The following is a 17310-nucleotide window of genomic DNA, read 5'->3' as shown; positions in this document are numbered from 1 at the left end:
TGTCCTTCCCACAATTTAGAAATAGACATCTGCACTTGGAGGCAGCAGTGCTTCTGAATACCAGTTGCTAGAAACTGCAGGAGGGAAGAAGGCTCTTGCTCTCAGGTCCCGCTTGCTGGCTTCCCGCAATAGCAGTCTGGCTGGGCGCTGTGAGCAGAGGATGCTGGACTAGATAGGCCATTGGCCTGATCTAGCAGACCCCTGTACAGTGGTACCTCTGGTTACGTACTTAATTCTTTCCGGAGGTCTGTTCTTAACCTGAAACTGTTCTTAACCTGAAGCACCACTTTAGCTAATGGGGCCTCCTATTGCCGCTGTGCCGCCGCTGCACGATTTCTGTTCTCATCCTGTAGCAAAGTTCTTAACCCGAGGTACTATTTCTGGGTTAGCGGAGTCTGTAACCTGAAGCGTATGTAACCTGAAGCGAATGTAACCCGAGGTACCACTGTACAGTGGAACCTCGGTTGTTGAACGTAATCTGTTCCAGAAGACCGTTTGACTTCCAAAACGCTCAACAACTGAGGCACAAAGGGCTGTCGGCAGTTTCAATGATGGAAATTGAGAAATGCACCTCAGAAGCCCTTAGACTTCTGAGGCACATTAAAAAATGGAAGCAATTACTTCCGGGTTTCTGGCATTTGGGTTCCGAAACGTTCAGCTTCTGAGACGCTCTAAAACAGAGGTTCCACTGTATTTATATCTTTACTTGATAGTTCATTCATGCTGCGATCGGGGGGGGGGGGCCTAGCCTGTGGCCCTCCAGCTGGATTCCTAATGCTATTATTATTACCATATTGGTGTGAATAGGGACCACACTTTCTGACTTGCATTTAAACCTGAGTGTGGCCTGTAATGGTGTTCTGGTAGGTAAAGGAGCCAGGATTTCATAGGTTTTGTTTTAGGAATGCAGCCTGCATTTGGCGGCAGCTTGTATTTGAACAGATACAACGTGTTTTTAAAAGAATTTGTTCTCTGCCAGCCGCGGTTTCCCATATCGTCAATACTTCACTGAGCTAAACCTTTCTTCTTCTGCATGTCACGTAGTAGGATGGAGTTCTAGTGAGGCTTTAAATACACCTGATTTCACACACCCAGCACCTGTGCTAACTTTCAGATGGTCTTGATTTGTATACTTGATGCTGGAATTATATTTGTAACCATCCCATCCATTTCAAATCCATTGCGTGCTTCATACAAAGGGCTGTCCCGTGGAAGGTGGAGCAAGCTTGTTATCTGCTGCTCCAGAGGGCAGGATCCGAACCAATGGATTCAAATGACAGTAAAGGAGATTCTGACTAAACTTTCTGATGGCAAGAGCTGTTTGACAGCAGAACAGGCTCCCTCAGAAGGTGGTGGGCTCCCCTTCGTTGGAGGTGCTTCAACGGAGGATGGCTGGCCATTTCTCAGGGATTTTTAGCTGTGATTCCTGCTTTGCAGGGGTTGGACTAGAATGACTCTACGCTTCTATGATTCTGTGATTCCACGACCTCCATCCACTTACAGGCTGCCACCAAACCGAGGGGAGGTTCTGCTCTGTCTTCTTCCTGTTTAGCATCAGACTCACAGCTGTCAACATTTCCCTTTCTTAAGGGAAATTCCCTTATTCCAAATAGGATTCCTCACAAGAAAAGGGAAAAGTTGACAGCTATGATCAGGCTGGTGCCAGAAGCGGCCAGGATTGTCTGCACTTGTTACCTAAGAAAGTGTGCATAGGCAGAGCAGAAACTAGGCAGCCGTTTGCTGCCATTGGAGGCAGCCGCTGGATACATTCCAGCAGAGGGCATCAAGCCTCTGCAGTAGTCTCTTCTTCATTCCAGCCCCCCCCCCCCGCCCCCAGCAAAAAGTAGTTGCAAAGGAAGTTGCCTAATCTATACCCGGTCATGCCGTTGAGCTTGCTGTTGTTTAGTCCTCCCCGTTGCTTGCTAACAGATCCTTTAAAACCCGAGTTGCCAGAACCCGTGCCGAGCCGCATGATCGACTGTAGGGCCAAGGAACTGGTGTGCAAAAGGCATTTGAGGCCGGCAGGTGTAGGAGTAGCAGCCAGGGAAGCCGGCGAGCGTGAGTTACAGTGCACTCAACGCTTCCTGTAAGAGGCTATTTCTCAGCAGAACGCCCGACCCTTTGACTGGAGCCGCTCATGGCTTTGTGTCTGCCGGAAATAATGTTCCCAATTAGCTAAGCACCTTTTAGATGCGCCGCAACTCGTTTGATAATCTGGGAGGCATGATGTGTCCTAGGATGCCGATTAAGGAGGTAGTAATCAAATACGGCAATTATCTCATAAGGTCTGCGGTGGGTTGCTTTCACAGTCGCCTTCCTGCAGTATTGCAATAAGATTCACACAAACATGCTCTCTCCTTCCTGTTGAAGGGGCTGCTGGCTTTGTCCTCTGCCCTAAAGGGATCTGGAGAAGGGTGTTTACATGAGAGAAGCCAAAGCAGTTTAGCTGTCGCCCGCTTCTGCCTGTGCATCTCAGAGCTATAGATCTCTGAAGAGGAAGCCGGGGGGTGTCTTAAGAGAATTCCACGGCGCTCTTGCGAAACGGATTGCCAGAGTCTTCCCGGTGAAGCCGTGACACTTGCCATCAAGATAGCTTGTGCATGTTTCACTTGTGGAAATTTACAACCGCAATGTGTTGGGGGTTGGTAAAAAGCAACTCAAGCTATTGGTTTAAATGGGTGGTTATTGTTTTTCTAATTATTATTACTAATTGTTAAGGAGAAGGGCCGTAGCTCAGTGGCAGGGCCTCTGCTCTGCGTGGAGAAGGACCCAGGTTCAATCCCTGCCATCTCTAGGTAGGACTGGGAGAGAACTATGTCTGAAATCCTAGAGGGATGCTGCCAGTCAGTGTAGACATTACTGAACTAGATGGTCTGATCATCTGGCATGGTATAATACAGCTTCCTTTGCTCCTTTGTTTGTTTGTTTGCTTGCTTGTTTATTATTTTATTAAAACATTTCTAGACTGCCCTTCAACCCTCTGTGTATGCAATAGTGATATGCAATATGCATGAGTAAACTTAAACATGTCGCCAAAATGAAACACGAAAAATGAGACAATTCTAAACCCATATGAACTAACTGAAGTAACCCACTTTAAAAACACCTTGGCAGAAGTGAGTGTAAAGTCAGTGTTAACTATACACCTTTGGGAAGGCCATTCCAAATGTTAGGGGCTACCAAAGACAAGGCTCTTTTCGCAGATGGTGGATAACTAACTGCACTTAGGATAACTAACCTCACTTAAGAGGCTGATATAGGAAGAGGCGATCCTTCAGGTATTTGAGTCCCAAGCCATTTATCAGAAGCAAGCAGGCACCCAGCATAATAGGTGTGGAGTGATATGACTAAATCCTGATGGGGAGGGAGACGATATTACAGATGGGGAACACCTGGTACTGGGGATAATAGCTACATTGATGCACAGGAAACCGAGGCAGTGCTACAGAAACCTGCTAAAGAGCAGGAAACGAGAAGAAGGTAGCAGGAAAATGACTCAGTTGTCTCTATACTAATGCACAGAGTATGGGAAACGAGCAAGATAAAGTTGAGCTCTTAATACAGGTTGACAAATACGGTCTAATAGACATTACTGAAACCTGGTGAAATGAGATTCATGACTGGAATGTAGAAATTGGGGGTATAGCCTATTCAAACAGAATAAACCAAATAAGAAGGGGGGGAGTAGCATTATATGTAAAGGATGTGTAAACTTGGGAAGAGATTCATAACTTGGGAGTATGGAAGGCAGATTGAGAGTATATGAGTAAAAACTGTAGGAGAGGGAAACAGCTGTGACCTTCCTGCTATAGTCCTCCAAGCGGGATGGAATACTTGAATGCAGATTCCCAAATTACTGGAGCAGATTACCAAACATTCAAAAAGGAGAGTTATAGCAGTCATGGGAGACTTCAACTACCCTGGTATCTGTTGGAACTCAAACTCTGCTAAGAATGTAAAGTCCAACAAGCTCCTCCATTGCCTTTCTGACTATTTCATTTCTCAGAAGGCAGAAAGACAAGCTGGAAGTATTGGGAATCTTGGGAGGCAGTGATCAAGTCCTCTTGGGTTTCATGATACAGAGGCAAGGGAAAGCTGGGTGTAGCCAGGCATGCACTTTATGAAGGCTGATTTCAAAAAGCTTAAGGAACTGCTAGGTGATTTCCCACAGTAAGAAATGCTTAAAGAGAAGGGAGTCCAAGATGGATGCGAGTTTCTTAAAGGTGAAATACCGAAGGCACAAATGCTGACAATTCCAACAAGAAAGAAAAGCGGGAGGCTTCTAAAGAAACCAGTGTGGCTGCGTAAGGAGCTTACGGATGAGCTGAGATTTAATAAAGGCATGTATAAGAAATGGAAGAAAGGGGAAATTGTGAAGGAAGAGGATACACAAGTAGCCAACAGTTGCAGGGAGAAGGTCGGGGAGGGGTAAAGCTCAGAATGAGCTCAGGTTTGCAAGCGAGGTTTTAAACAGTAACAGGTTTATTCTGCTATGTTCGAAACAAGAGGAAGAGCAAGTGAGTAGTAAGTAGGTCTTCTGCATGGGGAGCATTGAGAATTGCTATTGGGTAACAGAGAGAAAGAAGGTGGGACTGCTCAACATGTGTGCAGAGGAAGTCAACTAAGATGATCAAGGGTCTGGAGGCCAAGCCTTATGAGGAACGGTTGAAGGAATTGGGTACGTCTAGCCTGGGTAAGAGGAGACTGAGAGGAGATATGATATCCATATTCAGGTGTCTAACGGACTGTCACATGCCCCTCTCAACACTACCATTTGTTAATAGCCCTTTTAAAACAAATAACACTTTGAGCAAAACACTTTGGCATGACAGAAGTGCATAAATTTATATGCGTGGCTTGACGAATGTGGATAGAGGAGGAAAAAAATTATCCCTCTCACAACGCTAGAATTCATGGACATCTCATGAAGCTGAATGCGGGAAGATTCAGAACAGGCAAAAGAAAGGACTTATTCATGTAGCGCATAGCAAATCTGTGGAACTGTCTCCTGCAGGAGAGGCCACCAACTTGGATGGCTTTAAAAGAGGACTGGATGAATTCATAGAGGAGAGGGCTATTGATAGCTGTTAGCCGCAATGGCTGGGCTCTGTCTCCATGGTTGGAAGCACTAATTCTTCTGAATACCAGTTGCAGGAAGCCACAGGAGCTTTTGTGTTTTGGTTCTGCTCTCAGGTTTTCCATAGACCTCTAGCAATGGTGAGAACAGGATGCTAGACTAGACAGACCATTGGCCTGACCCAACAGGCTCTTCTTAGGTTATCAACAGGTGTGCAAATTCACATTACTTGGTGATGGTTCGGCCATTGATGGCAGTTCCAAAATCCTTCCAGCCCCCTTCAGAGGTTTTCATGCAGGTCTGTTTAAATCAGACCTTCCTTCAGAAGCATGAGGACAGGAATCTTATGTTAATCTTTATGGAAAGGTTCCTAAAGCTCAGTGGTAGAACACTGGGTAAGTGTCAGGCTTCGGGGAATCAGCTTCGTCCCCCATGGCAGTAAATAAGATCAAACAAAAGGAACATCTTACCAATTAGATTCTTTAATAATCACAGTGAGAGAGAAAAGAACACGTCTACCTAGAAATGGTGGTGCTTCGAATTAAGGCTCACCCCCCACCGTTCCTATTAATCTACATCACTGCTACATCTTGTAATCTGAGTTTGTACCCTATGTGCTTTCTGTTCTAACGCTTTCTGAGCTCTCTGTATCTTTGGGGAAGGGGGGGAATGAATGCTTTCCAGAGACTGTGAATCTGTTAACTCTTTCTTTTCTAATGTTTCTTCTGCTAGCTGTTCCCCATCCAGTGTTTCCCAGCTTCTGCCTTCTGAACTATGCCCCTCTGCAAACCACTGTTCCAAACCTATACTGTCCTCCTGCTCCTGGGAAGATTCAGGATCAGGAGGAGGGGGTGGCTCCCACCATTTTCTTCCTCAGTGCAGCCCTCCTCAGCACGGTTCCTGACAGTAAGACCCCAGGTTCAGGCCCAGACACCTCCAGCTTAAAAAAGAAAAGAAAAAAGATCAGGTTTGCAGGTAATGGGAAAGATCGTTTCTACTAGACCCTTCAGAGTCATTGCCACTCAAAAGAAGACAATTCTGGCCTCAGGTGGACAAATAGCGTGGCCTGCAAAGGGACAGATGCCTGTCTTCCTAAGAGAATATGTGTCATTTGGATCTCCTGGCATTCCTGTTAAATCCCTCCAGCCTCTGTTGAAGCCTAGCTTGTCACACACCCCTCTCCATTATCATACATATTTCTGTGCCCACACAAACCCCAGGATCCATTTGCGGGTGACTCATTTTTCCTTTAGACAGTGAGATGAGCCGAGCAGAGAGAGAGAGAGAGAGAGAGAAATCCAGAGGGGCAAAATACACTTGGAAAGACCAGAGTCCTCTTGAATAGCACTCAACGCTCTGTCGAGGTCACTCTCCACTTGCCATTGTCTCTCTGCTTCTTGTGATTACAGAAAAGCGCAGCGGAGACGAGTACATCTGATTGCTGGCCCAGGTGGGAAGTGAGCGCGGAACATTGCTTGTAGAATCATAGAGTTGTAGAGCTGGAAGGGACCCCCTGAGGGTTATCTTGCTCAGCCCCCTGCAATGCAGGAATCGCTGCTAAAGAATCACTGACAGGTGGCCACCCAACCTCTGCTTTAAGCAGCTCCAACGAAGGGAAGTCCACCACCTTCCAAGAAAGTCTCTTATGCTGCTGAACAGCTCTCGCAACCAGGGAGCTCTTCCTAATGCTTAGTCGGAATTTCCTTTCTTGTCATTAGAATCCGTTGGTCCAAGCCCTGCTTGCTGGAACTGCAGAATGCTCCATCGTCAATGGGACTGCCCTTCAGATATTTGAAGATTGCTATCTGTCAGGGACTGGGCAGAGGAGGAATGGTGGAGACCGCCTCTCCTTCCTGACCCTTCCAGGGAGGAGGAAGAGGAAGACAGTATAGATTTACAACAGGGGTTTGAGGGAGGTCGCAGCTCAGAGGCAGATGAGGGGGAAAGTTGGGAAATCATGGGAGAGCCAGAGCAACAACACCCAGCTGACATGTTGTCATTAGAAAGCATTCCAGACCCTCCCTCTCCCAGAACCCGGCGAGCTTTAAAAGTAGGAGAGCAAAGAGCTCAAAGACAGAGGGCATGTAGCGGCACCCGTAGAGTTGGTGATGAGAATGACGAATGACGAAGTGGGAGAGAAGGAGGGTGGAGATTCACTCGGGACAACACCATTATCCAAGAGGCTGGTTTCTATAGCCTCTCTCTTTAAAGATTGAAATAAAAAAGGATGGTAAGAAACCTTCCCTTGTCTGTATACTTTCCTGGGCAACCAGCTGGGAACTGCTGACAGCATCCTGACACTATCATATGGCTTGGCGTTTCTCAAACTTACTCAACTTTAATAATAACTTTAATAATAACTCTACCCTTTTCTAATAGGGCCGTCTCCCCCCGCGGCACCTGGCTCTATGCGGATGAGGGTATATGGATCATTTCTGTTGGATTTTTATATGTAATAAAATATATGTATCAAAGCCCCTCATCCTCATCACTGGTACATTTACAGCAACAGGCTGATCGTGATCTAGTGGTCAGTTGCGGGGTGCCCCTGGTCAATCTTTGGACCCCCTGAGAATTGTTACCCCCCAAAAAAAGGGGGGGAAACCCAGCTTTGGCTTCCTAAAAAAAGCTCAACAACATTGTCAATGGGTAGATCACTGCCAGCTTTTCTTATACTGTGAGTAGATTGCAGTCTCTTGGGAGTTGGACGTGCTTGCACAAATGATTCTTATCAATCCATGCAAATTATTGTTAGATAATTGCATTTCTATTTCACCTTTTTCTCCAAAGAGCTGAAAGCACACATGGTTCTTCCCCCCTCCTCATTTAATCCCCACAACAACCCTGTGAGGTAGGTTAGGCCGAGAGAGGCAGTGACTGGTCCAAGGTCACCCAGTGGTCGTCATACGGCCAAGCGGGAATTTGAACATGGTTCTCCCAGGTCCTCATTTAATCCACATAACAACCCTGTGAGGTTGAGAGGCAATGACTGCTGCCAGCAGCTTCAGCAATTCCATCAGAAGTTTCCCACATGCCTTTTTTGCCTCCTCTTTTGCCACTATAAGAACCAGTTGTATACTCTCTCTTTTTTTAAAGCCTGGCATGTTTTAGATTTTGTTCCCATTCATCCATGCACACCTGCTTAAGCTTCACAGCTGCAGCATACCTGGGAATCTTGGCTTCCTGTGCAGCATCTGCTTTTCCTGAAATGCTTCAAGGTTCTGGCGCACCACTGATCCTTAATATGGCTGCGGGAGGCAGGGAGGGAAGAAGGTGCGTTGTTTTCCATTCTGCGCCGCATTTGTCACGTGCAATGCTGTTTCTATTCTGCCACAGTTCATCTTCTGCCCCAAAGCTACAGTATCCATCTTGCTACCGACTCTGGCGAAATTATGTAACCTATGTGATTAATTTCATCAATCATGTTGTCTTATTCCAGGTCTTCAGTGGGCACCAAAAAGACATTGCCTATGTAAGATTTAAAGGGGGGGGGAGTTAAGTGTAGGGGCCTCCACAAAAAGGACCTGACTCCTGCATTGTATAGAATGGACCTCCTGAGAAGATGGTGTCTGCAGGAAGCCCTCTCCCTCAGAGCTCTGCGATTGATGGGGTATATAAGGGGTGAGATGCCTTTTCAGATAGCCTGGTCCCAGTAGGACTCTATACACCAAAGCCAGCACCGTCTGGTAGCTAATTGGCAGCATTTGTGGAGTAGGAGGTGCTGAGATCTGCCAGGATGTCTCAGCAAAACCTCCATGAAAAGAAGCAGTGTATCTGAACATCAGTTGCCAAGCTGGGAAAGAGCCATCCCCCTCTGGAGTCTACTCATGTAGTAGCTGGAGGCATTTGGGTCTTGACTGCAGAAAATAAGGTACTGGATTAGCCAAGGGTCATTTTCATGTGCTCTAGCAGGCTCAGACACGTCTCATTCCTGGCAGAAGGCAGCTCGCTGCTTCCTTCCATCTCCCACCATTCCTTAAGGCATAGCTGTCAACCATCCCTTATTAGGCGGGAAAGTCCTTTATCCCAGCGCTGTGTCCTGCTGCTGTCCCTTATTGATGATGTCCCTTAAATTTCCTGGGTTTCAAAGGAAGCAGCTCCTCTCCCTCCCTCCCTGCCAGCCAGGGAGGAGGGAGGCTCCAACTGTGTTGCTTGGCTGTGTTGCTCACCCAATAAGGAGTCTAAGAACGACTAGGGGTGGAGCTTGCATGCTTTGTGCCGATCAAATCGGCCGCGTTGCCTGGGGACTCGCCTTTGCTCAGCGCTTCCCAGCGGAGAGGTGACGGTGGTTTTCCTTGCTGCATCCCCTTTGCCAGGTTGCTGCACTGTAGGAACCACCGCTTGAGGCTTTGTTTAGCTGCTGGTTGGCTAAAATCCCTTATTTTGGCTGCTGATCCCTTATTTTTGAGGCTGCTGGACCCTTATTTTCAAATCTGTAAGTTGACAGCTATGCCTTAAGGCAGTTTTCCCAGCAGAGCAGGAAGCCAGCACCCTCTTTTATTATATTCCTGTGTGTTTTGTTTTTCTCTCCCCCAGCTCACCTTGCAGAGCACAAAGTCCCGTGTGGCCTTCTTCGAGGAGCTCTAGTAAGCGAGCCGGTTCTTTGCTCCTGAGCCAGCGCCCGACTGATGCGGACCCTCCGTTTGAGGACTCAGCCATAGCCGGCCACGAATCCCTCCTTCCCAGCTGCCCCCTGAACTGTGACCCCCTCTTCACGCGTTTTCGAAGAGTTTGACGTGATGCTCCCCGCTTTGTACTTTGTAGTTTTTTTGGTTTTTAATAATCTTTGTATAACACACGACTGTGATATACCATTTAGCTTCTTCTTTCTTTCCTTTTTTAAAAAGTGTTTGTATTGATTGTGACTTGTATTAACGTGCTCCTAAGACGGGGTGGGTGCGGCACCAGCATGAGACCCCTTTTCGCTTCCCACCTCTCTGTAGGGGCACGACTCTGCTCCCTCCTGCGGACGAGAGAGGCGGCTCTTTCCTGAAGCTCCCATCAAGGAGCCTTTAACATCTAGCATGCTCTGTCTGCTAGCGCAAGACCCCATGTGCTCGTGGGTGGCAGAGTTTAAAGCTTGCACGACAAAGGGATCTGGTGCAACAGTTGCACGGGAGTAAGCTTGTTGGGGAACAGCCGATCCTGGCGCAACAGCCGGTTCTTGTTGCGCGATCTGTTGTGAGGCCATCGTGGGTGCTGCATATTCGTTTCCCCCTTGCTCAACAAGTGACTTCAACTTCGCTCCCTACATTCTGAACCAAATGGAAGGATAATCAGGGAGCCTCTCTTAGATGTCATGCTCTCTCCTTCCTTCTGAACTGCTGAGACAGACCACTGGGTCCACTTAGCTCAGTAGTGTCCACACCAATTGGCAGCGTCTCTCCAGGATTTGGGGCAGGGGGTATCTCCCAGCAAAAGCAGATGCTCCAAAAACTGAACTACAATCCTTCCCCCATGCCATCTTGACCCAGGGTTTCGTATTTTGTTTTTGCACTTTGTTTCAAATCATTTTAATCATGGGATTTGGGGTGGGGTTTTTTGTGCAAAAATGTGCTTCTCCTAAGAACTGTGATAGCGTCAGGAACGGGGAGGGAGAAGTATGGGGAATTTGGGGGCCCAGAAACCCCAACCCAAGGTGCTGTGGAAGATGCAGGACTTTTAGATGCAGAACAACAGAGCCCCTCCGCCATTTGATCCCAACCCACACTAATGCACTGTGAGATTTTGAATTCTTAACTGACAGGGCAGGCGCCTCTTTGTAAAGACTCCTTTTTTGCTTTTTAAAGTTAAATTGAGTACTAGACTGCAGTGGCTTCATGCCTGAGAAAATACGTGTCGCTTTGCAAAAAAACACCCAGCATTCACTCCTGTGGGATGACTGTCAGGGAGCAACATGCATACACTAAACTACTCTCACTCACACACAAATCCTTTTCCTTCTCAGCTTCCTTCATTCTGATCTTCGGTCCTTTAAAAAAGAAACCCGCAACTCTTTGTGTACTGCAATACCTCAGTGAGAGACGATCTCTCTGGCTCAAAAGCCTCAGATGAATTTTCTAGCTTCCAAGCCTTTGCGCTGCCCCCTGGTCCCGTTGATCTCCTTTTTGTGCTGCTATCAAGGGATGCAATGACTAAAGAGGCCTGCCATTTTAAAGGTGGAGTTTCTATTGCTCTCAAAGTGGTGCTGTTCCCAAAATAAACATAAAACCCCAGCCGCGTTAGTTTCCCACTTCCAACATGGCCACCACGCCTGTAGGCTCACCTTGTCTCGCCTTTCCTTGTTTTCTGATCGGTCGAAGCGATGGATTCATACAAGTTCGAAAACAGGAGTAGAGGGGCCAGGGGGAGGCTGAGCTTATAACCAAAGGGTTGTTTCTGGGGTTACTAGTAGCAGCACAGTGAGAAAAGCCCAGTCAGTCTGAACCTGGCCATCTTGTTTGAAAGATGCTAGATTAAAGGTGCATTGGGTGATGTCCTGTTCAGGATCCTCAAAACACCGACTGGTTCTGCCTTGCATCACTCAAAATTGGATGTAAGCAGCTGGAGTTTCTGGACAGCTGAAAAGAGAGGCTCTTGCTTTTCCAGGCGAGTAAGAGAAAGAAAACACTTGACGAAAGTTTAGGATTGGACAAATTCTTGGAGGATACATCTCTCAATGGCCACTAGCCATGATGGCTGGGTTCCACCTCCACTGTCGGAGGCCGTATGCTTCTGAATGCCAGTAACTGGGAATCACAAGTGCAGGCAGTTGCCGTTGTGCTCAGATCCTGCTTGTGGGCTTCCCATTGGAGCATCTGGTTGGCCACTGTGAGAACAGGATGCTGGACTAGATGGGCCATTGGCCTGATCCAGCAGCCAGGCTCTTCTGGTGTTCTTACAACAGCTTTCTCTGTCTTTTGCCGGTAATGGCAAACCATGTTTTGGCTTAGATTGTCAAAGCCATTTTAAAGTCGCTTTTTAGCTTTTTAAAGAGCAAACTCAAATGTTTTTTGAAATGCTGGTGGGCCTCCTCACTTCACAGGGGCTGAGGCCCAAATCGTTTTACTCTGCATTTATCTGAATCTTTGAGAGAGCCATGGCACTTGCAGTGAAATAAGGCTTTGTTTCCTTAGACCAGCGGTTCTCAACCTGTGGGTCCCCAGATGTTGTTGAACTACAACTCCCATCATCCCTGAGCTCTGGCCTTGCTAGCTAGGGGTGATGGGAGTTGTAGTTCAGCAACATCTGGGGACCCACAGGTTGAGAAAGGCTGCCTTAGACGGTTGCCTTGGGTGTTACTCCAGCGGTGTTCATCCATTAGGAACTGGGCCAGCTCTGCAGAGCTCACTGGTTCCCACTGTTGCCAGAGTCCTCCTGATCCACCCTCCACTATCAATAGAACACTGCTAGTGTCTTCTAGCCACGATGGCTTTGCTCTGGGGGCAGTAATGCTTCTGAATCCCACTTGCTGAAAGCCACAGGAGGAGAGACAGATCCTGCACTCAGATCCTGCTTTCTGAGTTTCCCAGGGGCATCCAGTTGACCCCCAGGAGAACAGGATGCTCAACTAGATGGGCCACTGGCCTGATCCAGCAGGGCTCTTCTTGACTTCACTGCTCAAAAGACCGCGTCCCAGACTTAAAGATACGGCCTGTGCCCACCCTGCATTGGTGGCACAGCATTTTAAGCAGGGTCTTCTCCATCGCATATCCACAAACACTTTTCAGAAGCGGGCAAGTCAGGCCCTAGAACCAGACGTGGGTTTGGTGGCCTTAACCACACGTGAGTCGAAGTTGCATTTTCTGCATTGCCTATCCAGGGGTTGCCAACTTTTTTTTTTAAAGGCATGTGGGTATCTTTGGATTTTGGAGTGGGTGGTGTGGGTGCCACTCCCTCTGGTTAGTTCTCTCGTTCACCCAAGCGTCGCCCGACCTCTCTTGTTGCATTTGGCTCCTGTACTGCAAATTGGGCAACCGTGGAGTAAAAAGCAAGTAGGGTGTGTGAGATTTTGGAGACAGATTTGCTGCCTGAAATACGAAACAGCAGCTGACCCTCAGCATGGTCTCTGTCTGGAGGTAGGTAATGGGAACCTGTAGCCTTCCAGATGTTGTTGAAGTCATCATCCCTGGCCATTAGATCATGGTGGCTTCTGGGAATTAGAGGTCAACAACAACTGGAGGGCCAGGCATTCCTCGCCCTTAAATTAGGGTGTGGGGGCCCAGCCTTCAGACACATTTGATCCCTGGGGCCTCTGTCACTGGATCCCAGACATGCATCTAGCCCAGATGTTCAACCCAGAGTTTGGTGCAACAACCTTTTCCCCCAGCCCCAACTTGTTTTCTCAGATGGGAGTGTCTCTCTTGATACTATTATTTTTTACAAAAAAGAAGTTTGTACTGAATATTGAAAATGTATATCTGAAATTCAGATATCTGTCGCACCCCCCCCTCAAATTGTGTTGTTTCCTTAAAGGGGGGGGGTCTTGATATGGACAGACCCTATTTTCTATTCCCATGGATTGTTACATACTCTGCAGAATTGATTTGTTTCTCATTTTGGGTTTTAATAAAAGTTCCAAGTACTTGGAGAGATCCGCCGTGGGAGGCAGTTCTTGTCGTTTGTTCTCAAATATGGGTGGCTGGGTGGGCTTCAAGTATGCAGGATCTGCTTTGATTCCCACCTCCCAAAACTGGATGGCCATCAGCCAGAGGTGAGCGCAAAACAAGGGCTTAGAACGAGCGGTGAACATACTTGGAAAAGGACTATCTCTGGGTGTATCTCAGGCCAGGAATTTACCTGAGTATCTGAAAGACCTTCTTCCCTACAGACCCTCTTGGGCTCCAAGATCGACAGGGGAGGGCCCTCCTTTGTAGTTCTCAGAGGCTCAGCGGCGGTGGGGGGAGGTGGTGGCCTGGGAAAGGACCTTCCCTGTGGTGGCCCCTAAGTTGTGGAACTCCCTTTCCACAGAGCTGTGCCTGGCACCTTATACAGCTTCTGGTGAATGCTGAACACCCACCTCTTTGCCCTGTCCTTTTAGACTTGAGGTGTACATTTTAAGGACACACCTTATTTTGTGATTGTAAGTTGTTTTAAAGTTGTCTCTAATATTGTCATATAACCTGCCCTGGGGCCGTAGCCTGAAGGGTGAGATGATGATGATGATGATGATGATACCTTCCAATTCCTTTCTCACAAAAATCTATTTTTGGTTATCCCCCAACATACACACCTTTCTTCACTTCAGCAACCTTAATTGGGGGAGGGGAGGCCTAGCTATAAGCTGAACAATTGGAAGTCAGAAATTCAGTTTTTAAAATACAGGGTTTTTAAAGTTTTGATTACTAAGTAAACATTAATGCAAGATGCAACTTCTGTGATGGAGTACTGCCAACCATCACGATCAGAATCCATAAAAGTGGGAGACAGGCACCCAAATCACCATCATCATCTAGGGTTGGATCCCATATTAGCCCTACTCAAGAGTAAACCCATTGAAATTAATGGGCATCTGCTTGTGGGCTTCCCATTGGGGCACCTGGTTGGCCACTGTGAGAACAAGATGCTGGACTAGATGGGCCATTGGCCTGATCCAGCAGCTTATGTTCTTATAGGTTAGTAAAAAGATGAGGAATTATTACATGTGAGCCGCCACAACCTGCAACATGGGATCACCTTTTAATGCTTTTCTTTTTAAAGCTTGTATAACCACATTCCTACTCCCCTCTCTCTGCCTTTACCAATCTTGTGCCCTCTAGATGCCTACCAATATTCAAAAAGCAACAATTAATAAATGGCAGCAAATTCTGTATAGCTGAAAGCATTAGAGAATGTAAAACACAATGCATGCGGATTCAAATACATTCTGTTCCAGCGTAGAACAATAGCAGAATCATCTCGAGTTGCATTCCAGGAACAATGATTATCCACAAAGGGTGAGAAAAGAACTCGTCTTTGTGAGTTTTAAGGACTGCGGTGACATAGAAGGGTTGCTTCAGTGTTAATAAAATCGGTGACTTACAAAGCCATGTCGCAGGTGTAATTCTCCCTTGAAATATCAAAGATCCATTATCTAGGCTGGAACTTAAATGCATATCAAATGGTGCATTGGGAGTTCACTCTGCAGCAGAAAGTAATGCAGTGGCACAGCTAGAGTCTTCAATAATGTCTGAATAAAGTTCTCATGCCCTGGAGAGGAAAGTTTGCAACATTTGGGACCTTTTAGTTTAGAGAAAAGTTGAGTAAGAGGTCAGATGATAGAATTGTGTAATATTATGCATATGGAGAGGGTAGAGAGAGCAAAGTTTTTCTCCCTTTCTCCACTAGAATTCATGGATATCCAGTGAAGCTGAAGATTCAGAACTGACAAAAGAAAGTCTTTCTTCACACAGTGCATAGCCGAGCTACGATTTTCAGGTTTTCAGAAAATCGTAGCTCAACTATGCACTGTGTGAAGAAAGTCTTCCTTTCGTCTGTTCTGAATCTTCAGCTTCACCATCGTCAAAGCAATGATTCTTCAATATCAACTCCACTGGACTGGTCATGTTGTCTGGATGCCTGATCATCTTCTTCCAAAGCAACTATTCTATCTCCAGCTGAAGAATGGAAAACGGAATACCGGTGGACAACAAAAGAGGTTTAAAGATGTCCTCAAGGCAAATCTAAAAAAAATTAACATGAGCACTGAGAACTGGGAAACACTAGCCAGCAAGTGCTCCAACTGGAGAACAGCCTTTACCAAAGATGTCATGGACTTTGAAGAAGCACAAACTCACGGCAAAAAGGAGAAACATGCTAAGAGGAAGGCAACGTTTGGCAAACCCTCTCTGTGATCGACTCCCACTGGAAACCTATGTCCCCACTGTGGAAGGATGTGCAGATCCAGAATTGGCAAACCTAGACAACATCTTAAAAAGCAGGGACATCACCTTGCCAACAAAGGTCTGTATAGTTAAAGCTACGGTTTTCCCAGTAGTGATGTATGGAAGTGAGAGCTGGACCATAAAGAAGGCTGATCGCTGAAGAATTGATGCTTTTGAGAGTCCCATGGATTGCAAGAAGATCAAACCTATCCATTCTTAAGGAAATCAGCCCTGAGTGCTCACTGGAAGGACAGATCCTGAAGCTGAGACTCCAATACTCTGGCCACTTCATGAGAAGAGAAGACTCCCTGGAAAAGATCCTGATGTTGGGAAAGATGGAGGGCACAAGGAGAAGGGGGCGACAGAGGATGAGATGGTTGGATAGTGTTCTCGAAGCTACCAGCATGAGTTTGACCAAACTGCGGGAGGCAGTGGAAGACAGGAGGGCCTGGCGTGCTCTGGTCCATGGGGTCACGAAGAGACGAACACGACTAAACGACTAAACAACAACAACAGTCCCTTACGGACTCACTGTTAAGACCGTGTTCATGGAAGGCAATCTTACTTGGCTACGAGAAGTTGAGCTACAGAAGAGGCAGTGATGGCCACTGTCATGGATGGCTTTAATAAGAGAATTGGACCCATTCACAGAAGATTAGGCTATCAGTGGTTAAACCATACCAGGAGAGAGTGCTCTTGTGCTTGGTCCCTGCTTGGAGGTATCCCACAGGCATCTGGTTGGCCAGGGTGAGAGCAGGATGATGAGTAGGAAGATGAGTAGGATGGGCCATTGGTTTGGTCCAACAGGCTCTTCTTATGCTCTCATAGGTGGGGGACCTTAGGCATAGGAGTCAAATGTGCCCATGAACTTGTGCCAATGCCTCTTGCTTGCCTGGGTGAGAATAATAATAATAATAATAATAATAATAATAATAATAATAGTAATTTTTATTTATACCCCACCCTCCCCAGCCAAGCCCGGGCTCAGGGCGGCTAACAAACAATAATAAAAACAACTTGAATGAATACAACCTAAAAACAAGATTAAAATACAACAATTAAAATATTGAAACATTAAAATATTAAAATGCAGCCTCATCACAGGAGGAGAAAGGAAAAAGAAAGAGGGGGAGCCAAAGGCCAGGCGGGTCAATTCTGTCTTACAGGCCCTGCGGAAAGAAATCAGATCCCACAGGGCCCTGGTCTCATGAGGCAGAGCGTTCCACCAGGCCGGAGCCAGTGTTGAAAAGGCCCTGGCTCTGGTTGAAGCTAATCTAACTTCCTTAGGGCCTGGGACCACTAGGGTGTTGCTATTTATGGACCTTGAGGCTCTCCGTGGGGCATACCGGGAGAGGCGGTCCCGTAGGTACGAGGGTGATAGAGAGGGTGTCT

The 17310-nt window shown here is 46.9% G+C and overlaps 1 protein-coding gene across 12 annotated transcripts in view; it reads left to right on the top strand.

The window, feature by feature from the left end:
- The window catches only part of NF2 (NF2, moesin-ezrin-radixin like (MERLIN) tumor suppressor), a 97382-nt gene extending 83736 nt beyond the window's left edge, over positions 1-13646 (top strand). For 4 of the 12 annotated variants that reach the window (XR_014542406.1, XR_014542407.1, XR_014542410.1 and 1 more), the window contains 3 exons: positions 9614-12224; positions 12288-12597; positions 12653-13646. Coding sequence is in view for 2 of the 12 variants with exons in the window: in XM_083590234.1 (XP_083446360.1) it covers positions 9614-9664 (51 nt within the window). In the remaining 10 variants the exon portion in view is untranslated. Of the gene's footprint in view, positions 1-9613 lie in introns of all 12 variants that reach the window. The other 8 variants (XR_014542408.1, XR_014542409.1, XR_014542412.1 and 5 more) reach the window with 2 other exon arrangements.
- The last annotated feature ends 3664 nt before the right edge of the window (positions 13647-17310 follow it).

The sequence above is a fragment of the Podarcis filfolensis genome, assembly GCF_964270895.1.
Source record: "Podarcis filfolensis genome assembly, chromosome: 16".
Lineage (NCBI taxonomy): Eukaryota > Metazoa > Chordata > Lepidosauria > Squamata > Lacertidae > Podarcis > Podarcis filfolensis.
The sequence above is the reverse complement of the archived record's forward strand: the minus strand, read 5'-3'. Positions and strand labels throughout refer to the sequence as shown.